General features: G+C 49.9%; 11 protein-coding genes and 1 non-coding gene across 12 annotated transcripts; 7 read left to right on the forward strand and 5 right to left on the reverse strand.

Annotated features, from left to right (window-relative positions):
* Nucleotides 1-516: 516 nt before the first annotated feature.
* Z518_09114 (uncharacterized protein) lies at nt 517-1,778 on the reverse strand (the record flags this gene model as incomplete). Its single annotated transcript, XM_013413071.1, has 2 exons — nt 517-1,580; nt 1,631-1,778. 2 exons carry the CDS (start codon nt 1,776-1,778, stop codon nt 517-519), a joined length of 1,212 nt encoding a protein of 403 aa, XP_013268525.1.
* A 656-nt stretch (nt 1,779-2,434) lies between these two features.
* Nucleotides 2,435-3,799, forward strand: Z518_09115 (uncharacterized protein; the record flags this gene model as incomplete). The annotated part of the gene is made up of 1 exon (XM_013413072.1): nt 2,435-3,799. The coding sequence occupies one exon, from the start codon at nt 2,435-2,437 to the stop codon at nt 3,797-3,799; it is 1,365 nt and encodes a 454-aa protein (XP_013268526.1).
* Nucleotides 3,800-5,343: 1,544 nt separating this feature from the next.
* On the reverse strand, nt 5,344-6,693 carry Z518_09116 (uncharacterized protein; the record flags this gene model as incomplete). The annotated part of the gene is made up of 2 exons (XM_013413073.1): nt 5,344-6,389; nt 6,438-6,693. The coding sequence occupies 2 exons, from the start codon at nt 6,691-6,693 to the stop codon at nt 5,344-5,346; spliced, it is 1,302 nt and encodes a 433-aa protein (XP_013268527.1).
* A 283-nt stretch (nt 6,694-6,976) lies between these two features.
* Z518_09117 lies at nt 6,977-7,070 on the forward strand. The gene has a single exon. It is a non-coding gene; the product is annotated as a tRNA-Cys (tRNA).
* Nucleotides 7,071-9,152: 2,082 nt separating this feature from the next.
* On the forward strand, nt 9,153-10,212 carry Z518_09118 (uncharacterized protein; the record flags this gene model as incomplete). The annotated part of the gene is made up of 2 exons (XM_013413074.1): nt 9,153-9,391; nt 9,444-10,212. 2 exons carry the CDS (start codon nt 9,153-9,155, stop codon nt 10,210-10,212), a joined length of 1,008 nt encoding a protein of 335 aa, XP_013268528.1.
* A 3,241-nt stretch (nt 10,213-13,453) lies between these two features.
* Z518_09119 (uncharacterized protein) lies at nt 13,454-15,259 on the forward strand (the record flags this gene model as incomplete). The annotated part of the gene is made up of 1 exon (XM_013413075.1): nt 13,454-15,259. One exon carries the CDS (start codon nt 13,454-13,456, stop codon nt 15,257-15,259), a length of 1,806 nt encoding a protein of 601 aa, XP_013268529.1.
* A 660-nt stretch (nt 15,260-15,919) lies between these two features.
* Z518_09120 (uncharacterized protein) lies at nt 15,920-16,306 on the reverse strand (the record flags this gene model as incomplete). The annotated part of the gene is made up of 1 exon (XM_013413076.1): nt 15,920-16,306. One exon carries the CDS (start codon nt 16,304-16,306, stop codon nt 15,920-15,922), a length of 387 nt encoding a protein of 128 aa, XP_013268530.1.
* Nucleotides 16,307-16,772: 466 nt separating this feature from the next.
* On the forward strand, nt 16,773-17,588 carry Z518_09121 (uncharacterized protein; the record flags this gene model as incomplete). Its single annotated transcript, XM_013413077.1, has 5 exons — nt 16,773-16,866; nt 16,919-17,004; nt 17,048-17,189; nt 17,238-17,437; nt 17,514-17,588. The coding sequence occupies 5 exons, from the start codon at nt 16,773-16,775 to the stop codon at nt 17,586-17,588; spliced, it is 597 nt and encodes a 198-aa protein (XP_013268531.1).
* Nucleotides 17,589-18,571: 983 nt separating this feature from the next.
* Nucleotides 18,572-18,823, forward strand: Z518_09122 (uncharacterized protein; the record flags this gene model as incomplete). The annotated part of the gene is made up of 1 exon (XM_013413078.1): nt 18,572-18,823. The coding sequence occupies one exon, from the start codon at nt 18,572-18,574 to the stop codon at nt 18,821-18,823; it is 252 nt and encodes an 83-aa protein (XP_013268532.1).
* A 486-nt stretch (nt 18,824-19,309) lies between these two features.
* On the reverse strand, nt 19,310-21,460 carry Z518_09123 (uncharacterized protein; the record flags this gene model as incomplete). Its single annotated transcript, XM_013413079.1, has 3 exons — nt 19,310-19,837; nt 19,891-21,196; nt 21,252-21,460. 3 exons carry the CDS (start codon nt 21,458-21,460, stop codon nt 19,310-19,312), a joined length of 2,043 nt encoding a protein of 680 aa, XP_013268533.1.
* An 809-nt stretch (nt 21,461-22,269) lies between these two features.
* Nucleotides 22,270-24,270, forward strand: Z518_09124 (uncharacterized protein; the record flags this gene model as incomplete). Its single annotated transcript, XM_013413080.1, has 6 exons — nt 22,270-22,494; nt 22,567-22,866; nt 22,941-23,366; nt 23,419-23,881; nt 23,956-24,126; nt 24,188-24,270. The coding sequence occupies 6 exons, from the start codon at nt 22,270-22,272 to the stop codon at nt 24,268-24,270; spliced, it is 1,668 nt and encodes a 555-aa protein (XP_013268534.1).
* A 596-nt stretch (nt 24,271-24,866) lies between these two features.
* On the reverse strand, nt 24,867-26,383 carry Z518_09125 (uncharacterized protein; the record flags this gene model as incomplete). Its single annotated transcript, XM_013413081.1, has 2 exons — nt 24,867-26,210; nt 26,267-26,383. 2 exons carry the CDS (start codon nt 26,381-26,383, stop codon nt 24,867-24,869), a joined length of 1,461 nt encoding a protein of 486 aa, XP_013268535.1.
* Between the last annotated feature and the right edge of the window lie 765 nt (nt 26,384-27,148).

A 27,148-nucleotide genomic window follows, 5' to 3' on the forward strand; every position in this document is an offset into this window, starting at 1 on the left:
ACAGCATATCAGTCCCATCAGAGGGTGGAGTTGAAAAGGGCGACTACAATACCCTCCTTGAAGTATGTATGTAGATATATCGATGGGAAAATGAAATGGGAAAGAGTTGAAATGAACACAGAACCTGATCGTGATTTCGTACGTGCCCTTGCATGATCGCAGTGGCCCAGAAAAGTAAATTGGTTTAACGACGGTCAGGCGAGAAGAACCAGGGCTGCAAGATAACCAGACTAACTTCGAGAACGTAGGCTGCATTTTTATATGAGTTTTCTTCATTTTTTAATCTGGTCTATTGGCAGACGATTGTTAGAAATGCCCCTTGCTATGCTGTTCTCTCTTCTCTCACATAAACTTGGAAAATCACACTGGACAATGCTAGGTTCCGTATCCAACGACACTGTTATCAGGACGTGTACACCAAGAATGTACAGTGTCTTGCCACTACAGCACACTCGACAGTCGACATTTCCTGACCAGTCTGTACCATGAATTCCTCGCCAGGCCAGCTCCATTTGTTCAAGTTCTCTTCCTTAGAACCCTCCGTCCGGCAGCGGGTTCAGCAACTACCACCTTCTTGTTGGCCGTGGTTGTATTCCTCGTCAAGGTGGTCTTCGCTGCATTCGCAGCTTTCGCCACACCTCTCTTGGCGGTCTTGGGGCTCTTTTGCTCCGCGATCTTCGGTGCAGCGGATGCTGCTGCGGCGCGACCGCGCTTTGGCTTCACCACCGTGGTACGACCCGACGCCGTGGACGCGTCCGTCGAGGCGCTGTGGGTGCTGGCTTGGCTGAAGGCGCGTTGTGGCGAAGATGGTGCGCTGGGTAACGGCCGTGGTGGTGGGAGCATTGGGCCCTGCGTCGTGGTTGTGGTTGGTTTCTCCTTGGACGCCGTGCGAGTCATTTTCGATGCGGTGCCCCGCTTGGCATGCTCGATCATGCCATGGACGGAAGCTGAGATGGCGGAGGTAGCTGCGGTTGCAGCGGTCTTGAGCGGTGAGGCTGGTTTCAGCGGAGAGACGGGTCGGGTAATCACGCTCTTCGCAGGAGAGGTAGAGCCCGCTGCGCGGTCTTTGACAGGAGAACGTGGCAGAGTTCTGGAGTTGTGGGATCTCGGAGATAAGACCGATGTCTGTTTTGCGGTTCTTGGAGCTGCTCGGGCGGGTGCGGCTTTGCCGCGTTTGTTGTTGTTTTTTGCTATGGGAAGGGTGTCTGGAGCTTCGGCTGTTTCATTCTCTTGATCCGCGGCAATTCGTATCCTCGGACTCTGGCGTTTCCGGCTTCTCGTGGCTGTGGGTTGAGACCGCGGTCGGGCGGGCGACGATGGATGGGTTGTTTCTTGTTGAGGCAGCGGTGGCAGCGGTCTTTCCTTGGACACGGCAACGTCAACCGGGACGGCTTGTTTGGAGGGTGATTGTCGAGGAGTGGCCTGGGTCCATTTGGCGGCCTCGTGTTGTTCCATCAATTCCCCCATGGTCATTTTTCGAATTGAGATGGGGATGCGATTGACCCGTCTTTCGATTCTGGCTCGAAGGTCGGCGCATTGAAGCGCATATCCTGCGCGCAGTTGACGGGCACGTTCCGTTACTGCAGCGTGTCAGTAGTATGATTCAAAACGGGAGCGGCCTCTCTCTCACTTTCGAGTTGCAGATTATCGATCAAGGCCTGCTTTTGCGAGTTTGTGATTCTCATCTTCTTCGGTGCAGAACGCCCCGTAGGCGTGGTGGCGCGAGGAGGGTCCTCCATTTCGTCTGATTTGCGTTTGCGGGGGTTTGCCGGGGCCATAGTGAGTGATAAAGCTCAAGAGATGTGAGAAGAGGTCAATCACTTGAGTGAATTCGATCAACGAAGCGTTGCAGATGCTGGAATAGAGGGTGTATGAAGTACTAGAGGGGGTGGTTCTCGGGTGGATGAAAATGGACGTTGGATAAACAAATGAATCGGACTAATGTCTTGGCGGCGATGGGGCCAATGAACGGCAAGCTGACGGTGAAGTGGTAGCCTCGCTGAATCTGATTAAATAAGCTCGTTATTCTCTTGCATGAAGACCCTTCTCGATCTGGTCGACCTCGTCCATCGTTCTCGGCATGGGTTGGCACCATCGCCATCATCATCAGACAACCTGGGTGTCAATGACAATGTCGCCGGAAAACGCCGTACAGATGAACACGATCTCGGTCACCCGAAAGGCGCGAAATGCAACCAAAGATGACGTAAAGCTTTTTGCATCCCGCCGTGATAGGCCGTCACTCTGAATGGCCAGAAAAGCACGGCGTACTCGGTGAAGGGACCTTTTCGATTCGGAGATATAGTATGTGGTACCAACAAGACCTGATATATAATTGATGCCGATTCTTCCAAGCCTGGTCTATATCACACATTCTCGACTGCATCTTGCTCCCTCTCCCCTCCGGAATGACAAGAGGGATTGATTAAACATCATGGATTCCAGAGATAAACACGAATTGTCCACTTTGTCCGCCAGAGCCCAAGCATGCGCCAATCCCGACAAGTTCGACAATCCCATCTGGGACATCATCCTCAATTTATGGCATCCCGAAGAAAATCCAGACGGTTTCGTCAGTGTCGGCGTGGCCGAGAATACCCTCATGCATGCCGAACTGCAAGAGCATGTTATGAACAACGTCAAAATACCCCAGCGCGCGTTTACGTACGGCGACGGTCCTCTGGGATCCACGCGATTGAGGAGGGCTGTGGCCCGATTCCTCAATCGACGGCTCCATCCCGTGGTACCGCTTGAGATGGAACATATTATTGTCACCAACGGCGTCTCCTCCGGCATCGAACACACATCGTGGGCATGTTGCAATCCGGGGGATGCGTTTTTACTCGGCCAGCCGCATTACGGTGCCTTTGTCCCCGATATCGCCTTGCGACCCGGGGTGGAGGTTGTCAAGGTGCAATTCGGCACTATCGATCCCATGAGCGTGGAGGCCGTGGAACAGTACGAGTCGGCGCTCTTGGCTGCCAAAGAGCGCGGAGTTCGAACCCGGGGATTGATGCTGTGTTCGCCACACAATCCTTTAGGCAGATGCTACTCCCGCGAAGCTCTTGTGGCATACATGCGTCTCTGTCAGAAATACCAGATCCACCTTGTTAGCGATGAGATCTACGCCTTTTCCACCTGGAAAAATCGTCACCATACCCACCCCGTGCCCGTTGAATTCACTTCGGTGTTATCTGTCCCCTTGGACGGGATTATCGATCCGGCGCTCGTCCACGTATTATGGGGCATGAGCAAAGATTTTGGCGCCAACGGTCTCCGAGTGGGATATATCATCTCCCAGCACAATCAAGCCTTCCGGCGAGCCTTACTCGACGTCGCCATCTACTCCTACGCCTCTTCCGTATCGGAACATATCGCGGCCAACATTCTCGAAGACGACGTATGGGTGGACCGTTACATGAAGACGAACCAAGCTCGACTGGCCGACTCGTACAACTTCGTCGTGAATTTCCTCGAACAGCATCATATTCCCTTTTGGCCAGGGGGGAATGCGGCGTTTTTCCTCTGGGTCGATCTCGGCATGGCGTACGTGGAAAGAAATCCAGAATGGAAAACATCGGGGAAACCCGACACGGCCCTGACGGCGGAAATCATGCAATTATTACTCAAGAACAAGGTGTTTTTAGCAAGTGGGATCTACTTTGGTGCAGAAACTCCTGGCCTTTTCAGAATTGTTTTCAGCCACCCGAAACCCCTCTTGGAGGAGGCACTGAAGAGGATCATGAAGTCGATTGGGGAAAGTGAGATGAGTGGTCCATGGCCGAGAAGTAAATTATAGTTCCTCACGGCCATTTCTATCATATATGATTCGATAGAATATCTTCCGCCGTTACGATTTGTCAGCTTTTGAGCTAAAAGTCCCTCGCGTGTAGCAGTTGACAAGCGGTTGTCCGGGTATATAATTAGAGATTCTGCTCTCCGATGCGGGATGGTCCTAAAGCTTGTATTCCTTCTGAAATTAGGGTTAGATGTGCAATGCGACTACTACCTTGACTATAATGGATCCTACCGTTAATCTTGAGGCCGACGTCTACCAGATTTGGTACCTGTCCTCCTTGTCGTCTTCTACCAATTTTTCGCCTCCGCACGTCACATGTCAGTCAATTCATACACCTCTGGATTTTTTGAGAGCATAGATTTTCTGGACGAAACCAATCCGGAATCAGCGGCTGGTGAAGAACGGGGGGCCCAGCCGGAATACGAACTCTGGATCAAATTGGGGGATCATCAGAAGTACTTTTCACTCCTAAGCTCCATGAAAATCGAACATGATGTGCGTCAACGCGGAACAATCCCAAAGGTTGATGGAAGATAATCTTCTCCTCTGGAGACAAATGTATTAATGCCCGGAGGAAGGAATGAATGTCTGATTTCTCCTCTGATTTCTCCTTCTTCCCAGGGATGAAGAGAACTTGATGTTCCGCTATCCTTCACGACCGTCGTACTCCCTCCCGCAGAGTCCACCGGTATTGAGAGGATTTGTCAACGTGACAGGGGGTCCAGCAACAGGAATCGATCTGGCACAACATGGTTCGTCAGCTTCGACTTCCAACGTATTATCGTTTTAATGGTGTGATGGAGGTCGCGAATGCGACATTGAGGTGACGGAAATCCGTCTTTCTTTGACTTGAAGATACATACCTGGCAGCAATCACTTGAATCATAGCAGGTCCCTGGACCAGGCGCCCGGCAGTTGGCTGATACGGCATTGATGCTGAGACGGTTTGCAGTTCAATAATGTCATATGGTGCTGGCAGCTTAGAGGAGTTCTATCCAAGACTAAGAAGGCATCAGAGAAGGTTCTACACCGACGATGTCCCCTTGCATTTGGCAGATTGTTCTAGATTTCGTGTCCATCGCTGACCGTCTTTATTCGTGCCTTGGATCCAATAATGTTTTGCTGTGCGTGGAATGGTACCCATTTCTCTGCACTGCTCACGGCTTTCGTGGTTTCAACAGTAAGAGCAGTAAATCTGATCTGATTCTTGAGGGGTATCTGGTGTGTACTCTGACTCTGGTTCTGGTTCTGGTTCTGGTTCTATTCATTTGGTATTTTGAAGAGAATCTTGTCCATCCGAATATTGGGGTCTAAATCTCTCCAGAATCCAGCGGGCCTTAAGGAGAGTGCCATTAAAAGCCATATTATCGTCAAGGCAATACCTTTCGCATGATATGGTGTGTAACTTGCCATTCGTATCAACGCTAGGACTCCGATTTCGGCATCAAGGGCCAAAATCGAATGCGCGGAGAGAAGAAAGGAGTGGATGGAACAAGAATTCTCCAGGGAAAGAGATAATTAAATCTTTCATCCCTTTTCCAATCTCATGCAAAGGCACCCACAATAGCCATGAGAAGCCCACCTAGTCCCACTGCCAAACAGGCCTCAATTCTCCTTCGTCCTTTCAACGTCGCATAACTTCTATGACTGAGAAAATCTTCCGCAACCAATTGCACCAGTCCGGCAAATAATAGTAATCCACTGCTGATCGCATTGGTGATTCCAACCATCAGCAGTCCCACCTTCGAAGCCGGGTCATAGAGCGCGTGCATCCAGATTCCAATCGCTTGGCCGATGGGAGTTGTGGCGCCGTATGCGAAGGCCATGAGCCAGGGTTTGGGGCTGCTAGCTTCAAACAGCGCCGGAATCAATGTTGCGATTCGTGAGCCTAACGCGAATCCTTCAAAAGTCTGGTGAAAGCAGATGGCAATGAGTAAGACGGCGAATGGTGTTCCCGTAGCGACGGAGACGGCCATGCCGATGAATATGCTATGGAACAGAATACCGGCTTCCAGGAGGAGACATTGGAGGAATAGTCTTTGAGGATTTCGTTCGTTGGAGTGGGGACCGTGGTCTTGACGGTCGTGTTGTGATATTTTCCGTCGGTGCGGATGACTTAGAGTAGCCGATTCCTCTGCCATTGGATCCAAGGCATCAAGATCGTCGGTCGAGTCGCTCGATGCGGAATGTCGTGGCTTGGGTGTGCCGTCGGTGTAGGGTTCTGGTGTCACTGGGATATCTAATTGATTCAAAGCGATATGCCCATTGCCGAAACCGGATTCACCTTGTCCGTCTGCTATTGTATCCCATTCGCCGTGAGAATGTCCTGCGCCCTTGCCCGCAAAAAACATTTCAATTGACACCACCACGAATACCGAGATCATGGCAATCAATCCCGGCATCGCCGGGTATTGCTGATTCCAGAAATCCGGTAAACATGGATCGGTCATGGATATAAATGCGGTCGGAAGTAGATGAACGAACGCGGTTGCAATCAGGACGCCCGTTCCAAAATGTCTCGAGAGGAAGAGAAATCGATGAGGGATCGGGAGTTGGGGGAATCGTCGGGCGATGATAGGTAAAGAGCATGCTGGACCCAAGTCAATATTGCACCGTTCAGAGAATCTTCCATTCGTACCGAATGTGCTTAGTGACAGGATGAGGAAGACGGCAAAGACATGGACTCCCATATTGTAGGATCCCTGTCTTCCCTCCGTGCCGCAGGGGGGTTTGGCAGGAGCATCTTGTCGTCGCTGGATTTCGGCGTGTAAGAGGTCGAGCGGCAGCCGACCGAGGATCCCGTCATCGAAGTCTGTCGATGTTAGAATCGGTAGCACGCGCGGAGTGAAGGTCGGCAAACCTCGCGCAACAAGGCCACCAGGCTCTTGATGCATCACTTTCACGCCTTCTTCGCACGGATGCGTAGTGTGTCCATAAACGCGGGACACCAGAAAAGACAGCCGCAAGAAATAATACGATCGACTTACAGAGCTCGGTGCTTTCGGAGAGAGGTTGCTTGAACAGAGTGCGGATAACGTCCTGACGGCCGGATAACTTGCCGTCCAACACCAAGCCTCACTGTTGTCCCCACGTGGCTCTTTAATCACAATAATATATTGAATCCACCAAATATTGAGGAACAATGAGTCCATCGGAACATTGATGACAGTGTTCAAAGCCTCTGATGGTGTAGTTGGTCATCACGTTCGGCTGCAATTGAGAAATTGTTACCGAAAGGTGTAAGTTCAATATCACCATCGTGTTAGAACCAAAAAGCTAATTATGGGACAGCACCAGCAGTCATTTTCTCCATAGGGACCGGAGGAAAGGGCGAAAATCACTGGGCATCAATGGAGCTGGGCCTATATGGGATGTGTTGATGAGAGAACACAAAAAGAATTAGCTAAGCGAGAGAAGGTGGCTGGATACCACGTCATCAACAACTGTTCAATATACACTATATTTGGTTCTGCATGCTAAATCAACAGAATTGATTTCCTCCAGCGCGATATGTCCATGTCTGAGGAACAGTTGGGACATATCCCAAGATTCTGAGCGCATAATCGTTGTTAGATTCAACTGTGTTTCTCTGCTGTCTACACCTATAGGTCACAGAGCGTGAAAGCGGCAAAGAACTTCAAAAAAATTCTGACGCGTCACAGAAATTTTGAGGATTTGGTCGTCTTCGAATTTATCTCGTCTGTAGTCAAATTGTCTATTGCTCACGGTTCCTTTCCGGTTACTAAAGACTTGGGCCTGGGTTTGTCGAAAAGGACAGTCCCCCGTACTGCAGACTCATTCCGAAATATTTCTAGTTTTCCCGACTGCTTTCAAGAAGCATCAGATTGCAAAGATGAGAAAGATACTTCAATCCCAGATTCAGACAGCGAAGGCAGCGAGCGCCCTTACCTCTCAACGTGGGGAAAGATCATGTGCAAAGAGATCCGAGAGCCCGGGGAGCTGGGGGATCGTCGGCGATCCTTTTCTTCGTGATGATGACCTGTATCGCATTTATCAGTAACGCATTCTCGAACGGAATTTGTGGGTTGAGCTTGAGAAACTCCACTTCACAGACAGATTGATCTCTCCTAGAGCTCATCACATTCAATGGAATCCTTCATGAAGGTGAATATCAATCGTCAACTTGTCAAGTCCAGAACTGGACGCAGCATGGGAAGCACGGGGGTAAATTGTGAGCAAGTAAACACTGCGAGTGGCGGTGACAATTTCGCTGAGCATATCCCCTTCATCGCTGGCCTGGTTTATCTGTGTCCAGGACGGAGAAGATATTGCTGACAAACACCCACAGAATTTGCTCCATCGAGGATTATGGCATAACTTTGAGTATCACCATGCACTGGGGAAAGGTGTATTCAAGAACGGGGATCACATTGTTCAATTGCAGGTGTGTAAGTGTACAATTCACCGCAGAAACGGTAGGTTTCCGACTGGTCACATTGTGTGGATATCCTCCGACCGCGATTAATGTACAAGCCAGCCTTGGGATCTCAAGGACAAGTCTGGTACAACACAAATTTTCCTTCGGCATTTGTGAATTTGAACACGCAGCATAGATGGCGGAATCATGAATCTCTTCGTCTGCGGGGGGGTGTACAACAGCTGTCTGAAAAATGGGCCTCCAGACTTTTTGCAGCCTCCTGAAGAGGGAGATATGAGATGTACCAATAGAACTTTAGAGTTCATCCTATTGAAGGATTCGTAGGACAGAGGCCGATGGCAGGAGATTTCGTTACCGATACTAAAGAGACGTTGAAGTCAGTAGCACCTGTCTCTCCAAATCATGCACCCCTCTTTGGGAAAGGAATCTCGCCTCCTCGTTATTGGTCAATATGGGTTCTTAACAGGGTGATCAGTCAATGGGGAGGGCCTCGGGGGAGGCCTAAGGCCGCGAAGACGGAAAATCAGGTATGATTTGTGGAGCCGGCTGGGCAGTTGGAGGAGCGCTTTTTCATTGAGCGCCGTGGTAGAGCAGTAGCGGCGATACGAATGCTTATCAACTCTATCACACTCCCCTCCAGCCAATCCGTTTGCGCCGTCGTCCCTTGCTTGACGGTCTCTTGTTCCTCACCCTGTGAGTACCCTGCTCATTGGTGGTGTTCTCATTCGCTCTCAGTTTTTGTAAGCGCCCTGCGAGAAGTAAGCACAAATGCGCCCAACTGCTGGTGCTGCCACCCTAAAGCTGTCCCATTTTCGCAATCTTCTCCTCCCTTCTCATGCCATGACTTGATCGCCCCGAGTCCTTTGCAGGTCTCCAGGGCAGACATCGCAACACAGCGACCTCCAGATTGAACATGCTGCGATACCACTGACTGAATTGCCGACGACGTTCACCATGTTCTTCCTCTCCCGACGCTGGAAGCCCAACAAGTGGCCCTTCTACGTTCTGTTGGCTCTGGAATTGCCACTGACCATTGCCCTGTTGGCATTGTTCGGCATCGCTTCCCCCAATACATATCGGACCAAGCTGTGGCAGGATGGCGCCGATAATGGCTTCAATTCAAGCCCGACCACGGGATTGTATGCTGCGGCGAACTATAGACCATATACAACTCCCAGAGTTTGGTCGCAATTGTAAGGGGAAGATCCTGTCTGTTGGACGATCAAGACTGATTCCAGACGATAGTATAACCGACTACAATGTTGTGATTTCGGTCTTCTCCATGTTCGTTATGCTGGTCAAATCCGTTATGTATATGCTTCATGTCTTTCCTCCTGTTCTCTCCGCTTTCGTCCACGCCGTCCTCATTGCCCTGTACACCGTTTCTGTCGATTATCAAGCCGGCAGCGACACCACTGATCCCGACCATCCTCAAAATGGCCCTCCTTGGTATATCACCAAATCCTGCAGTGTGGCTCATGATAAGAGCTTGGTTGGTTATTGCACACAAGCCAAAGCCAGCTTTGCTTGCACTTGCACCATGCTGGGGATTTTTGCCATCTATTTTGGCTTTGCAGTCTGGTCGTGCTTTCCCTCGAAGCAACAACGGGAGGAATACGCGGAGAAAAAGAGACTCGAGGCTGAGAGATGGGCTAAATTCGAGGCCATTGAAGATCCTGCTACTGGCGAGGAGAGGGTGGCATACCCTACCCCTGAAACTCCGGGTCTCCAGGCGGGATTGAATCCCATGACTCCTCGAACGCTTGCGTTCAACACACTTGGAGGTACCAAGGATTTGCCGCTCCGAAATCATTTCAGCTCACCAAATGCTCCGACATCACCCTCCTATGCCATCAGAAGCCCCGACTTACCCCGAAGTCCAATGAGTCCGGGTTTCATTGAACGAGCGGGCACGGAACCTCAAAATGGAAAAGCGGTCGCGACCGATCCCAGCCCCAGCACGAATCCACCTAACCTATATTTCCCTCCTCCTCCAAAGACATCGAAGAAGTGAAGGGAAGTTGGACGATCAAACTACCCAAATAGTCTACGATAGGATGATCGTCAGGTGCTCACGCACTTCATGACGTGATTGATGAATCTACATCCATGCACTAGCCGGGTCTAAGGGCATTACAAGGAAGACGTTGAGAGATATCCCGGTAAGATCGCTGGAGAACGTAACGAGGGTGTGGATCTGAATGACAAGGAAAGGAATTCTTATGTATGTACAAGTTGGAACAGGAGAGACCTACAGAGTTGTCTACGAGGCGGGCATAATATCGCTTGACGAACCAGTTCGTCGTGTTTCCAAGAAGTCGTTTCGAATGCATGTTGATGTCAAAATTCCGCACGATCTGGGGTATGATTTTCAATAGACCGATTAGTTTTGCCAATACGTGCTTGGGGAACCCCTTCCAAACTCAGAACCACCAAGTCATGACTTCGGTTTTGCTTTTTTTTTTTTTTTTTTTGAACTTCGGCATTTGACTTCACCGCAAATTGATTGATGGCGCTGGTAGCCGTTCCGATCAAGTTCACTCTATATATCGGTTTCATATACATCCGTATTGCAGTTGAGGTCCTTGGGCGTTGATGCTCGCCTTGGTTTGCACGTTTGCAACTTACTATTTGCTTGGAGCAGGTAACGGGTTGATGGTACCTGCACAAGATAACAGAATGGAATGAGTCACACATCGGGAGCCGCATACCCCTTGTGGAAAAAAAAAAATTGGATCTGAGCACCACCCTCTGGAATGACATGAGCCAGCGAGACTCCCACGGCTGGATGGATACGCAGAGCTTCCTTTAAGACATTTTCTGCGCTTCTTGGAATTGGTTGGATCTGACATTTTACCTTCCCATGCAGAACTATCAATGTCATCGCGGAGTTGTTCCAAGACCTTTGGGTTGATATAGATGTGTTACAGCGCAGAATTTAGACCGACCGCTGCCGTGTCTGATCCTGCAATAAACACCATTCACGTACACACTCTGCGTGTCCCAGCTGCTTTTCTTTCGTTGCCTCTCAAGCTCGAGCATTTTGATGGTTAATGTCTTAACTTGGATCGTCGTGGCCGACCCTATGATCACCACTTTGATATCGGCTGACGTAGCGATTTGCGATTTTGTACAGGATCCCCGGAGAAAGCTTCAGGAATGGCTACCAGCCGGTGCTAAGGTTCTGGAAGAATATCTAGCCGAAAGATAAAATCATACTTGCCTGGGGCAATCAATCCAACCCCTCCAGATTGGTCCATGTCATTTTCCATGAAGTGAAAAGATTTGCTAAACTAGAAACGACCTGTCAACAGAACAAATCTATCACCGGGGAACTCTGAGCAGCTCAACACCATGCTTTAGGCACCTACTATGATCTCGCCGATAACGTCAAAAGCATAATATTGCGGGAAATCAGGCAGCGATACCATCAACAGAAGGTTCGTACAATATCATTGTGCTCGTCGAGTACAGAGAAGCTTGTGTTCTACGCAGCCTAGCGTGTTCTTGGGGTCTCCGCTGTTGGAAAGCGCCTTTGGAGTCGGTCAGCAAATGCGTGGTAATAACCAGATTTGGAAATACTCAGGTCATCGAATAAATGATCTTCATAGCTTCTACTGAATCGAAGTCGTATTTATTGGGTGCAAGACGTATGACTGGGCCTGTGACGAGGAAAGAAGTAAATATCAAGTCCGAAGCAAGATCTCAAATTTGTTTATTCGAGCTGACCATGTTTCTCGTGCAAACGAATCATGTTACAATAGTACCCCCCTTTCTCCTTTTCTCCTCGCTGCGTACAACTCCTATAGTCGGGTGGTTCTGGCGAGGAAGGGTCCGGGAGACCCCGCAAAGAGGTGAGAGGAAGAGGATAAAATGCCGCCGAATTTTCATGAGTTGTACGTTTGTATCGTTCTTGAAAGGTATCCAGACAGGAGAACCATCAGATGGATCTTCATGACGCTAGCCCGTTGTCATCTTCATTTCCCTTCACGATTGGCGCCAGATGTGGGAAGTGGCTCGACAAGTCCCCGGCCGTTGAAGATGCTAGTTCTCAGAAGGTATTCGCGTAATATGGAATGTTATGGCCACTGACACTGCAATGGTAACTCCTGCAAGCATAGTCAATTCACAACTTATGGGAGAATGTCGTTAGCGCAGCTCACAAGTGTGGTGAGGAGAATGGATTAAGCAGGGATTTGGCGTGCCTGGCGATATTTGCTTTTTCAGAAACATGAATCCTTCCATCGATCGACTAGGTAGAACTAGTGGATGATTCAACAGCATTTAAAGCTCACTGACAGTGATTCCCATACCTGACCGATTGCTTGTAAATCATGGAAGATCGGATTTTCCGAAGTCCCCTGCTGAAAGTCATGTGCTATTTGTTGCACGTGACCTTCTCCTGATCTGGCCCCCTCTTTTTCCTTTTCGAAAGCATCACCAGCTCGTCGTCGTCGATCACTCTCGTCCTCCAACCTGCGCATTGTAATGTCTGCTATCGTCTTGCTGTGTGAGAAGAGTATCACATTGTTTCTCCAGACATCTTGTGACGACAAATATGCAAGTCATAATGTCAAATTCTGACAAGCGAACCGTCTCAAGGTTCCAAAGCTGAATGGCTCTCTGTCAAGGTTTCAACACTTTTTGCGATCGGCAACCGGAAAGCCTGGACGGCTGCGAGACACTTGGACCAGAGTTTGTGCTCCAGACTGGCATCAAAGCCAGGATCAAGCCCTGACGCACCCCCATCTTGCCCCCAGCCTGGTGTTTTACCCAGGACCGAGTTTTTCCTCTTTGGGTCATCCGAAACGCCTCGCTCCTTGTGCCACACTCAACGCGCCCGCGAGCCTCCCTTTCTCTTCCTCTCCCCAGACGCCTGCCCACTCGCTCGCAAAGATCTTTTGGGATTCTGTGCTGGTCGCAGACTCATGAAAACCAAACGGTTTTTCATATTCCTAAATCCTTCAATATTCTTGGGAGTCACTATTAATGCGGACAGAATACTGACCTGCACGCTGCCGCTCTTCCCATATCCAATTTCCCACCCCAGACCGATGGTCTCACGCTAACCTTTTTGCCCCGATGATCTCTCATTTCCTATCGAGGCCACCGACGCTATAGTTGGATCGTACCCGCTAGCAAAAAGGAGCTCTTGCTGCGACGGCCAGCTGCGAGCGCACCACCTCATCGTTGTGTCCTTCACCCTCAACTTCACGTCACGACTGTACATTTTTGCCCAACTGTAATGAGGCAAGATGTTCCTTCACGCTCTCAGACTACACAAACGAGAGCCTCAAAGGCAAGATGGAACCGATAATCTGCCTTCGAGCATTCCGAACCCCACGGCCACTTTACCACAATCAATCGTTCCAACCGATGTCACCGCAGACCCTTCTGCAACGGCTCAAATCGCCACGGCCCAACAATTGTCCGGGCTCACAACCATCACAGACACTCAGACGTTGGTGGAAAGCATAACAAGTCTCAACATTATGTCAACCGTGACCAGCGAAAGAGTCAAAACGATTACCGACCCGGCCGAATACTCCTCCCTCACAGCAGCAGCAGCACTATCTTCCTCGACGACGGCACAGTCTACCAGTTCCAAGATCTCCGCTGCTGCCACGAGCAGTGCTGCCGCCCAAAAATCGTCTTCGAACCTCAGTACCCTCATCCCGGCGATTGTCGTCCCCATAGCTGTCGTCCTCTTGGCATCGCTGGGCCTCTTTTGGTTCTTTATGCGACGAAGACATAAGAGAGAGTTGGAGAGGCAGCCGGAGTTTGTCATGGCTGGTAAAGGAGAAAAACTGAGCAGCCGCTCGAACAGTAGCAGATCAGCCACATCAGACACATGGACTGCGGAGAGGAAGTCACCTGCGGTGAACCAAACAGAATTGACATCGACGAAATCTCCTCCGACAACCACGTCCGAATGGCCATCTCCACAGATTGGTGTTGCTCGACCACTAACACCGCAAGAATCGGAGTCTGCTGGGCAACATCGACCATTTGACCCACCAAGGCTTGGAACTGCAAATTCAGAACCCAAGCCATACAGGAATTTCAGCGGACCAGGAGCCGGGCCAGGACCCAGACCTGCTACATCTGGACGACCTGGACCACCATCAAGCAGAGACCAGGGACAGCATCGAAACAGAAACAACAGCACCCCCGGCCAGAGAGGACCACCATCGTCAAGATCGGGCCCCAGTCCAACACCGAGAACAACTCCAAGTCCTGTCCTTCGGAATGGACCAAGCCCTGGACCACCTCGTTTGGGTCCCATTAAATCTCCCCAAGGATTACCAGGGAACCCGCGGCCAAATGCGACTACACCATCCGCGGCTTTCCGTCTACGAGATCCTTCTCCGAGTATGAATCACAACGTACGGGCACAAGCGCCATCACGACTTGAGGCTCCCCCACCAGGTGCTTACAATGGCGCTTCATCAATCTCTCAATATTCGCCCATAGTCAAAGAGACTCCTAATATACCAAAAGGCCCCGGCGCAAAACGAAATCCACTCCCACCGCTGAATACCTCGAATATGTCAGAGTCTCGGCCCAAGCCACCTAACTCCGCCAGCCCACGAGGCAATATTTTAACCGAGGAGAATCTTCGAATTGCCCGATTGGCCAATTCTTCTCGTCTCGGCTATACCCCTGGAGAGCCGAGCCCATCACCCAAATTACCTCCTCCTGCCACTCGTTCACAATTAATACCTCTCGAGAGTCCCAAGGATCAGCAGGACCATTTCTTTTCAGGAAGCGGAAATGGCAACTCTTTACCACAAAGCCGCGCGGCCTCATCCCGAGATGACTACCACGGGAACGCAGAACGAGTCAGCATTGTGTCAGAGCCCGACGAATACGAAGACATCGCCGCCAAGTCAGACGTTAGCAGTCTGAATGAATTTGAACGCTTTGACTTCAGCACCGATGCTGGTAGTCGAGGTGGCAGTGCTGCAGGTGGATCATTGAACTATTTCGCCTCGCAAAATAATCCGGCTAGCGAGAGAGGAAGTCCTTTTGGAAGTGTCGGGACTCATGAACGTTGGTAGTGATGGCTCGGTCTCCACGGAAGACCATGCTGACGCTCACTATATCGTGTTTGCACTTTTATCAGCCGTTACATGACTTATGCTAACCATTTGTTTTTCTCATTGTTTGCTTTTGTTTGTCGATGCATGCTGGCATCAAGGCCAAATTATGGGCCGATGCTATGCGAGCACACTTGGATGATACCCATGCTGAAATATGCTGCAAAAGCAGGTTGAAAGCAACCAGTATTAAAATATATGTGTAGAATGTCAAGAGGGGAAGGAGAATGCAGGTAATTCGAACGATGAGAATGAAGAGCAGGGAGAAACTGCAAAATTGGATGGCTGAATCAGAAAGCAAGATATGTCGAGACGGCCTGAAAGCACCGAGGTGTCAAGATGAAGATAAAAATCATTCACACCAAAATCATGTTCTTTATATCCTCATCTCCCAGAGTTCATTCTTACCGCATAATGCTTCCATACTAATTTTCCCTCCCTTCAGGAATGTTCCCTCGCTAATTAGAGTTCCTACAGTTTTGGTGTCTTTGGTCCAACACCCGTTGGATCATCCGCCACCGTCCATGTGATGGTCAGATGGACTCTTTCGATCTTCCATCGGCCATCTGGCTCCTTCCGCAAGATCCAGTTATAAAATCCTCCCTCGTCAAAGTGGCCATCCTAGATCTCTCTGCGCTTCATCCACTGCGCGATGCAGTTCGTCCTGACGTATGCCCTCTTCCGATTTGGACTGAACTCAATGTCGAAATTGCTGCTGAGAAGCTGACAGCGTTCGAAATATGACACTCCTCCAAATGCCCCGGCTCCTTTCCCTTGTCGACCATGGTGTTGACCATACGGGTAGATGGCGATACCGTCTTCCGCAAACAAAATTCTCCCACTCCTGGCTTTTTTCCGGGCCAAAACAAGCGTCGTCATGAAGAGCGGTGTAACGGTTGAAGAGCTATTGAACGGCTTGAATGTCTTTGACTTCGGAGAGTGATTTCTGCAGAGACTGGACCATGGCACGGAGGCAATTTCTGCCATCAAGGTTTCCGTGTCGGCCATGGTACTAAGAGATCGTCCAACACGCTGATTTGGAGGCACAGGAATGATGGCGATGTCTGAAGCAGACGTTAACAGTGCGAGACCGTTTTCCGGATATGTTCAACACATCTTATCGGTAACGGGGTCAATTTATTTCAGAGTGTTCAGGGCTCCTCCCCACAGTCGAAAAGAGAGGCAGCCATCGTCCCTTACAGTCCTATTGGGCGGAAGTTATCTTCCAAGATTTGTCCTTCTCCCCACAATCTACTCGCCGGTGGAAGGATTGGTCGTAAAGACTGTTTTCTATGGCTACCAACTCCCGCATTGCAGGGGAGCCGCTCCGGCCCTCCGCAATGTACCCCCCAAAGCACCAGTGATTAGCGACCCACAGAGACCTTTATGACGGTGGGGATATATTACATGGTCCAGTCCATCAAAGTCGAGCAGCAAAGCCGATCGGCATTTTCACAATCAGCCAAATCTAACTATGTCTCCTCCAGGAAAACCGTTTTGGGGCTTAAAAGGCACTACACTCTCATGGGCGATCAGTTTGTGCTCTGCTCGCGCTTTCCTCCTATTCGGTAAGTATCAAAAATGAGAGAGCAAGAGCGTCGTAGACTGAGAATTATCCAGGCTACGATCAAGGAATCATGGGCAGTATTATCTCAACTCCCTGCTTCCTCGAAGCAATCAATGTGAAGGTAGGCGATCATCCAGACGTTGTTTGGTGTGTTATTTTTGGGCTCTGACAAGCACATCAAGGCAAGCAATGCAGATACTATCTCCACAGTCGTGGCGATATACGACGTGGGCTGTATGGTCGGATGTCTCGTTGCGGCGATCTGGGGTTCTTTACTCGGTCGTAAACGCACAATTGCCATGGAGATGATCATCATGATTGCCGGTAAGCCAACCCAGTGAGGACAACTGATCGCAATTGACCTTGACTCAGGGGCCGTGCTGCAAACCGCATCCTTATTGTGTGGCTCAGATGGTCGTTGGAAGAGTCGTCTCGGGTATAGGCAATGGGATGAATACTGGAGCAGTACCTACCTGGGTCTCCCAAACCTCGGGAGCAGAACATCGAAGTCAATTGGTCGCTACTCAATTGCCCATCGCGGCTTTCGGGATAGTCATCGCGTACCGGATGAAGTGAGTTCCTCATCGTTTAGCTCACTTTTGACTTCCGGCCTTGGAACGCTCCATTGCTAATGCTGATCGACCCCAGTTATGGTTTCTTCCACCTCACGGGACAAATTGTCTGGCGATTCCCGATTGGCATCCTTTTTCCCTTCCCCATTAGTTTGGACCAATTCTAATGCATGGTCAGCATTTCAGATTATTTTCGCTCTCGCGATCCTCGTTGCCCTGATATGGCTTTCAGAAAGCCCACGATACTTATATTCCAGCTCTGTATTCGTACAGCTAGGGATATCTGCAAATCTGGCTTTGGTTCTTTTGGGGGGGTCGCATCTCTGAGTTTCTGGGTTGGCTCCCTTTTCGGCATTGATTCATTTGATCCATGCTTGTCAGGTCAAGGATACCGCAGCCAGCCCTGTCACTGCAATTCATGAATTCTTCCCCCCGAGCTTTATCGATAACCAATACTGGATTATCTGTCCAAGGTGAAGTGTTCATTGTCCAGATCCCCCAATACTTTTAGCAGAGGAGAAGTTTCATTCATGCCATACAGTATGGGGCTCCTGTCGACAGATAAACTCAAAATAGGGAAAAGAGGTAACCTCGGCTTTTGGAGGTTAGTGTCAAGTCTACCGTCGATGTAAGAATCACTGGCTGATTGCCTGTGAATAGATCATATCCATCGAAATGTCGAACCATACTTTTGCATATCAGACGAGTTTGCTGGGAACTTTTTCAATTCTTTGCACATTTTCGGGACTGGCTTGAGCACATGAGTACCGCGGACACCGCTCAATGGAATCAATCATTGCGCATGTTCCCTGGTTTTTTGAAATCTATCATGATCAGCGACTACTTTCAGAGAGTAAGTCGCACTTTGATCTTCATATCCGACATATCCGAGACTCTCACGTAAGTCTCACGACGGCCCAGATGACCGCCCGTACGAAGAAAGGCAAGATGAATGCGAAGAGTTGGCCTGTCCTTTGCGCAACACTCTACCGGAGAAGTTCGCAGTTCTGGACTCCCAAAGGCAAATGGAAGAGTGCCCGCGTTCGGTAGTTGCTTCGGAGTTTCCTATGTCTGGGAAGCCAGACCTAGCAGGATAGTACTGAAGAAAATTCTTCAGACGTTCTAGATGAATCAATGGACAACCAGAATCAGACGACACCTTGTCCCACCAGCGACAAGGTGGATTGGGATGATGACTATTATGATTATTATTATGATGATACGAAGGATTTAATTCGCGCATCGAAATTCAAGCGGGACAATGATGATAACGAGGAACCGGAGAGTTCTCATTATGGTTTCATGACTTATATCGAGGCACATTCGAATGATGATGAAGAAAATGGCGATGGGACGAGAATCCACTTGCTGCGGCGCGAGAGATAGCGTTAATGAACGAAGAGGGAGAAAGAATAGAAGGGTAGCGTTCTGGGTACCGGGACAGGGCTGGAAAGGAAGATAATGGCACTAGTCGCAGGTAGAGTTCTTACAGTAAGACCACTGTTGGAAAAACTGACCGTCTTCAGGTTTTATTGATGATGGACTCTGGTGTCGAACAATGAGCAGTACCCCTTATAGGGGAAGAATAGGAGTAGAACAGGGGTCAACCAAGCATGTGTTTGATGTCTGGGGAGCAGAAAACACGAAGCTTGGTACGTCCTAATCCAACGGGTATTCGATTCCATCTGGCCTGCACAATTTGCCGATGATGGAAACCCTCGCTCTTGAGCATGACTTGAATGATCCGGATATTGATACGGAACCAACAACATCCAATTTTTGTCCTCGTGGAAGGTCAGACGCGAAATGCCGGGACTACTTCCCTCGCCCATTCCTTTTCTGCGTCTGTCATCTTGGCCTATTTCTACTTATCTATCTGTCTATCCGTCCCATCGATGCCTTATTCCACCGTCGTAACCCCACTCTCATCTGCCCACTCCCTCCTCTGTTCGCTCTAAAATAATACGGCACAAAATTCAATTCCTCAATAGTTCTCACATCGCGTTGCAGCTTTTCATCCAGTCCTGTCACCTCTACGCTCGGAGATGCGTGAACATCTTGCGGTTTCATCACGCTGGCGCCACCATTGATGACCGTGAGAGAAACATAAGTATCTCCTGTTTTTGGATCTGTGACGGTTTTCTCAACTACTTGGCAGTGAGGGTCGAGTTGGACGCTTTTAAAGTGATCTTGAACCCAGGTGTTGTCGGTGTCTTCAACGCAATATATGATCGGGCCACGGCTGAGGGCCAGGATGGGTTGGTTAGTGTATGGATGCGGCGAGACAAGGCGAGGAGCGATGGGGATATCGAGCGTAAATGACGGGTGGGACGAGAGGTATGTCGGTGGTAGAATCAGGTAGCCGTTCCGTAAGGTGGTGGTGGGCGGTGATGGGGTCATCTGGCAAAGGTAAGGAGAGAAGAGGATATATTTGTTGAATAGGGGGAGCTTACTTTCCACGATGTAGTCCATCCAGGTATGCGAAGTGCCAGACTGACCTGATCTGACTTCGTACAGAGATTGAACTCGACTTGTCCGCTCCATGGCCAATTGGTCTTCTGGGTCAAGACCACCTGCTGACCATGACCAGTCTCAAATTCGCATCGACTGGAGACGTATAGGTGCACATTGACCTGCGTTGATGGTGGCCCTTCTGGACCGGACTTTTGCTGCGTGCATATATACCCTCCCACCTGACCCAGCAATCTCAGCATATTCGGCGGACAGCAAGCGCAAGTGAACCATTCCTCACGCTTAGAAAGGTCCGAATCGCTGGACGCGAGTTGATTGACGTAGGTGAATTTCGTGCCGTTGTGCGACATGGCTGTCAACACGGCGTTATATAGACACAATTCCATGACATCGCTAAATCGTCGGTCGAGGTCGTACTGTAGGATTCTCTCGGCTAACATCATGACGCCGATGGCCGCACAGGTCTCTGCATAACAACCTCCTTCATCCGTTCCTTGGGGCAGAAAATAATCCAAGCCAAACCCTTCCCACTGCTTCATGGCCCCAATTCCTCCTGTCAGATACATTTTGCAGTCTACCATGTTGTCCCAGAGTCGGGATACCCCGCTCTTTAAGCGTGCATCAGGAGACTTGCCAGATCTAACTAGATCCGCGGCGGCGGTGAGCAGGTACATTGCTCGTACCGAGTGGCCTTGGATGGTCTGCTGTTCCACCAGCGGCTCCTGAGACTGGTAGTACCACAGAGCGTCCGAATCGGCCCAGTATCTTGGTCTTGTATATGGGGATTCATTTCGCCGCTCCGCCTCCGCCACATAGTAATGTTTCCCGTGGTCGCCAGAGGGATTGCCTCTCTCTGTGATGAAATACGTCGCCAGATCTAGATGTTTGCGGTCCTTCGTCCGGTGATACAGTCGGAGAAGAGCCAGCTCAATCTCAGGATGGCCGGGGTATCCATGGACTTGGTTCTCGCCGGGTCCGAATATTCGACACAGGAGATCCACGTATTTCAACATCGGGCCAAGCAGATCATCATTATGGTAGAGGTGGTTGTGAGCCAGAGCGGCTTCGATCAAGTGTCCGGCATTGTACAGTTCGTGGAAATCTCGAAGGTTGGTGAAACGTTTGCCGGGTTCGACCACTGTATAGTGGATGTTAATATATCCATCTGGTTGCTGGGCAGACTGTATCATTTGAACCAACTCTTTTACCGCCACGTGGATCTTGGGGTCCGGTTGTTCACGTAAGAAATAGCATGCTCCTTCGATCCATTTGGCAACGTCCGAGTCCCTACATAGAGAGGACATAAGCGGGGCAGGTTCTTGTTCCCAGAAAATCAACATACCAGAAGAGATGATTCGGAATGGGCCAGACATCTGGAGGATCAGAATATGAAGGATGCCATTGCAATTTGAACGCGTCATATCTGCCTGTCTTTTTCAATACGTCAAGCTGATAGAGCAGGGTGTTTGATGAGACAACCTCGCGTCTTCGAGCCAGCAGAGACCCTGATATTAGTGAAGTTCGAAAGAATGTTTCTTGAGGGTACGACATTGTGTGCCCTATGAGTAGTGAATAGCAAACGTGCCCTCAAGTTGACCTGGAATCGACGTTTATGGCCCGGTTCCTCCCATCTCGACGACTCTTTGTGTTATCCCTCCTAGAACACGGCCAGGATCGGACTCCAAGCGCGCAACAATCCTTGCGATGCAGATCACTTACGATGTTTGATCCTCGGCAATTCTGGAAATGAATCAAAAGATGCCGACGGGAGGGGGAATGGGGCAAAGGCCCCCGATACACACTCGGTATATTCACTTGTTTGAATAAGACCCGGTGGTCAATTTTGCCATTGGAACAGCTAATGGGTGTTTCTCCACCCTGTGGGGGTTCGCCTGGGCATATGGCGCCCAACATACGTAAAGATAACGCAAGGCTGAATCCACTTTCCGACTGAGCAAATGCGGGGTTGGAGGCATGACCGCGCTCCCTCGTTGTGTTGATACGCGGCACATTCTGTCGCTCGGAAGTGACCACCACAGCCCATATAAATTCAAGATATATTCACCAGTGGCTCTCTATTGGCAATTCCCGGTGGTCATTAACCACTAGTAGCGAGGCGAAGAGGAAGGGTTTGGTCTGGTGGGTATTGAGAGATACCCCATGGGGCTTGGTCCTGAGACCAGACCGTTCTTGTTCGTAACGTGCAATCATCTATATGTCAATAATTGCTCGCACCCAGCACTCTTCAGTGCTTCTTTCCATCAGCCCACGCATCGTTTGGTTTATTTCTTTAATCTCCTTCCCTAGTTGATATCCCGATCCGTTTTCTATACCCGAAATCAACTACACTTCAATCCAAAATGGCGACAACAACGACAGAAAAAATCGTTCCGACCGAGCGTGAGCTCAAGAGCATCGAACTGAGCAACCTAGAAACAATTGAGCTCATCCGCTATGCACAAGAGAGCGACGCTGCAGACCGATTGTTGACAATTGGTCAAGCTTTGAAAAAATACAAAAAGGCCGTCTTTTGGGCCATGTTTTTGTCCACTAGTCTCATCATGGAAGGCTATGATTTGGTCATTGTCAGCGCTTATTCCACCACTCTTGCGGAGGGCATGGCTCTTGCTGACAACTTGGTCCTGGGCCATCCATAGATCACCTCTTTCTACGGCCAAACGCAATTTCAAAACAGATTTGGAGTCTACGACCAAGCGTCAGGACATAAACTCATTCCTCCGTCGTGGCAATCTGGCTTGTCCAATTCGGCATTGGTCGGGCAGTTGGCAGGGCTTCTGGTCAATGCATACGCACAGGATCGATTTGGTTGTCGACCGACCATGATGTTTTTCATGACTTGGATGGCGGTCACGATTTTCATCCCGGTTTTTGCCCCATCCTTGTCTGTTTTGGCGTGGGGAGAGGCAATGTGTGGTATCTCCTGGGGCGTTTTTCAAGTACGCAGCATCCCCTCTAACATCCATTGCGGTACGGTATCCATGCTGATGGACCTATCTTTCTCTAACGCTAGACTCTCTCGACGACCTACGCTTCTGAAGTCGTCCCTACCGTCCTCAGGCCATATGTCACCGCCTATGTCTGCATGTGTTGGGGTGCCGGGATTCTCCTTTCCTCTGGTGTAGTCCGAGCCGTGGCAGGTCTTGATGGGGATCTTGGCTGGCGACTGCCCTTTGTTCTGCAATGGGTCTGGCCGGTTCCTCTCTTCATCGGTGCTTACTTCGCCCCTGAATCACCCTGGAATGCCGTCAGGCGGAACAAGTTTGAACAAGCGAGAAAGAGTTTAATCCGCCTGCATCAAGACACCTCGGACAAGGAGAGAGAAGTGGATGCAAGCCTCGCGTATATCAGGTATACCACCGAGCTTGAAAAGGCTGAGACAGCTAATGCAAGTTTTTTCGAGTGTTTTCGCGGGACGAATTTGCGACGGACCGAGATCGTGAGTATATAATACCCATTGTTGTGCTCCTTTTTAACCCCTGTCGACATAGAACTGCGTTGTCTGGGCCGCTCAAATCCTCTGCGGCAACGCCATTCTTGGGTACTCCGTTGTCTTTCTCGAAGCAGCGGGCTTCTCGGAACTTCAAGCGTTTGACGTCAACATCTCCCTTTCGGCTTGCTACATTATTGGCGGCATCATTTGTTGGTTTTTGTTCCCCCATGTCGGCCGAGTGACCATCTACATGGGAGGCTTGACGTTCATGTTCGTCTGCCTGGTGGTGATAGGTGGCCTTGGTTGGGCGCACGGGAAGGGCGCCCAGATGGCCATTGGGATTTTGTTGGTCATATCGACGCTGTGTAATATGATCACCATCGGACCAGCCTGTTACCCTATTGTCGCAGAGACACCGTCGGGCAGATTAAGGTACAAGACCATCGTCATCGGGAGATTTGTGTACAATCTTACCGGAATATTTTCGAATTCTGTGACGCCTCGCATGCTTTCTTCTCTCTGTGAGTATCCTCTCCCGTTCTAGCTTTTTGACAATCCCACGCAAAATTGAAGGCCTAAGCTGATAGAATGCAAGCATGGAACTGGGGAGCTAAAGCTGGTCTCTTCTACGCCGGAACCAATCTTCTCTGCAATATTTGGTGCTGGTTCCGTCTCCCAGAGACCAAAGACAGGACGTTTGGCGAAATCGATCTACTTTTTGACCATCATATTCCAGCACGAAAATTCAAGCATACCAAGGTTGACCGTAAGTGTTAATCAATATCTTGTGATTGGAAAGATGGAAAGGGCTAACCCCAAACGAATAGAATTCGCACATCAGGGCGATCATGAGGCTAAGGTCGACGTGGAGGGGAAACCTATGACCGAGCACCTGGTAAACATTGTCTGAAGATCCAGACAGGCCCATTCAGACTTGATGTCCATGGCAAATAATAACAGCGGGTTACGCTCTATATAGCGCGAAAGGTATCATGGCCGGCAGAAGTATCTGATTCTCATTCCTTTCCATTTATCGTTTCCATCGTGGCATCGGAATTTTGTCTATCTATTTATCTAACGGTTTCGAAACCGTAAATTTGAGCATAAATCCAATCGCCGTGCCGTTGCCTTGTTCTTGCCTTGCGCAAGACATGTTCCGGAGCTCCTATGTCCATACACTTCCATTTCCGTGCTCAATGGGCACCACTCCCATATTCCACTCCTTTAGTCCCTTCAGAAGGCTTCTGTCTGCAACCGATTCAATCGCAAACATCAGATCCTGAACCTGTCAGACCTATCTTGCGTGTTTTAAATCGATCAAGACATATGGGAGAGGAGGTAAGGCATAAAGAGACTTCATTTTGTTTTTTTGAGACACTCAAGAACTAAAAGGGGGAGGGGGGAGAAGGGAGCAAAATCCAAGGCCGTCCGCAAAGCGGGCGATGAGTTCACTTTTTTTGGGCACAGGTGTTGTTTCGGCAAGGCTGGGAATAGGTAGGTCTTGTTTCATTCCTTCTTCATACCGACGCCATGCTTGAATAAATGCCGATGTACATGCGCGTGTCGGTGAGTGGGAAGATGGATTGCCTCATCCAGTGCAAGCTCGCGTTTTTTCTTGGGAAAGTCGTCAAAGCTAAGTGCGCTGACTGTCACATATTTGAAATTCGGGTCTGCATTTGTCGATTCCACAGGCTCATCGGCAGCGGCCGCAGGGGTGATATCAGGAGGCGAGGCGGAGGCGGAGGGGATGGATGGTACTGCCTCCGTTACCGAGCCGTCGGACTCAACAGCCATGGCAGCAGCAGGCGAATCAGTTGCGCTCGCGGCCACGGAGGAGTCACTGGGCAAAGCGACGAAGTTCGCTGCTGCGCCCCATGACTTGGTTTGTCGGCCATTGCCTTCGCGACTGAATCCTGTCGTGCGGATGTGACTCGCTGCGGGCGTTGACGGAGGAGGAATTCCTTGTGATACAGACGAGGTAGGACCCTGCGAAGCGACGGAATAGGTACCACTTCCGCTGTCGGTGCTCTGGTACACTTTCAAAAAATTGACAGTCCAATAAGCATCAGCAAAGGCAGAGGGGTTGTTCTGCACAAAGCTCTGACATGTTGCGGCCTTCGAGGAGCATGTGGAATCAGTGTTCCACACATTACCCGCCCAGTCGCCACAGAAAGTCGTGTCGAAAACGATCTGGTGGTTGTTGAAATATTGATCGATCTCGCAGCCTCCGGAGAAGGAAGCGGTTGGACTTCCCCAATTTGAAGGGTCTGGATTGCCGGACGAGATATCAGAGGGAATTGCAGAGCGTGGGAAGAACCAAATGCTGATGGCCTCGCTAGTCCATTCGGTCGCGTATGCGCCGCCCTGTCCCTGATTAAAACCTGTGCCGTAGCTGGCCTCGTTCGGAGTGACGATTTGACAACCTGCGTTGGTCGATTGGTCGGGGGCATTGACGAAGCAGTTCGGTGTGGTTATCGAGCCCGAGAACAGTCCGTTATTCGCGATACTGCATCCGGCGCTGGTATGAAGAGCCATGGAGTTTGAAACCTGCGAATTCACTCCTTCAATGATATCGATCTCTCCTGAGTTTGGCCAGTTCGGACCGACTGTCCAGAAAGCAGGCCATGTTCCGCAAATTCCTCCGGGCATGTGTGAGAGATCGAGAATTATGAGGCCGTGGGTGTAAGATTTTTTACTCGTTAGGCGGACACTCTGCCGACCCGAACCGGTGGCGATATTTGTGTGGTCGACTCCCATGTATACGGCGCCGTTGTTGGTGCTGATGAGGCCGCCATTCTGCGCGGTATTTTGATCCACATACTTCACATAGCCGTTCGTAGGGTCGGCAGCCTATTTTTACACGATTAACATCCTTGTGGCGATCCAGAATGAAACTAAAGGCATACCGTGAAGAAGTCAAACATGGAAAAGAATTTATCCACGCTATAGTCATCTTCGAGCACATATCCAGCTGTGCTGAGGGATACAATCCCTGCCAAAGCGAGTAGAATAGAAACCAGCATATTTGCCTGCGTGTTACAGTAGGGGGTATAGAAAGGAGTGACGAAAAGGAGCGACAATTGCAAAACGCCAGAATAAAGGAGCGGATGCAAATATGCTGGGTATCGATGTGAGTAGGATCGACATCTAATCAAGGAAGAAAAAAAAAAGAACAGGTTGAGCGAGAGCCGGAAATATGTATATAGAAATGGTTACCGCGTCCGTAGGATAGGGGCCCGCCATGGCCCAGATCCAATCTAGGCTTCGTGAGGCAGGCCTCGACTGAATGTCTATTCATGTGAGATGTACAACTAGTTCGTAGAATAAACTTCATGCATTGGTATGTTCAATGGCACTGCAGTGAAGGAGTAAGGGGTGAGCTTGTTCAAGTTGACGTGGAAAAGGCCTTGGTGATGGGGCTCAAGGTCCTTGGAGAATTGGGCATTCAGAAGAGTAGTATTTTGCATGCCCTGAGTGGTTGCAGAAGACTTGATTAAGGACACAAAAGCACATCTTCCGTCATTTTCTTGGTGGGTAGAAGTCGTGGCAAGCAAACGTAAAAGCATCGATGTGATAGTTAGCTGACATGAAACGATGGTAGCTGGTGTGCCATTGCGCGTACTCCACATATATGAAACGCGGGAGGGACTGATAACCTTGACAGGTTGACTGCATTGGCCTTGGAATTCGAGAAAACGTAAAGAAAGGGGAAAAAAGAGGGGCGCCAAGGGGGGGCTGCAAGGTAGGTTCGTAGCCAATGAGAGGTGACAGCTTCCAAGTCACGTGCA

This window comes from Rhinocladiella mackenziei (genome assembly GCF_000835555.1).
Source record: "Rhinocladiella mackenziei CBS 650.93 unplaced genomic scaffold supercont1.7, whole genome shotgun sequence".
NCBI lineage: Eukaryota > Fungi > Ascomycota > Eurotiomycetes > Chaetothyriales > Herpotrichiellaceae > Rhinocladiella > Rhinocladiella mackenziei.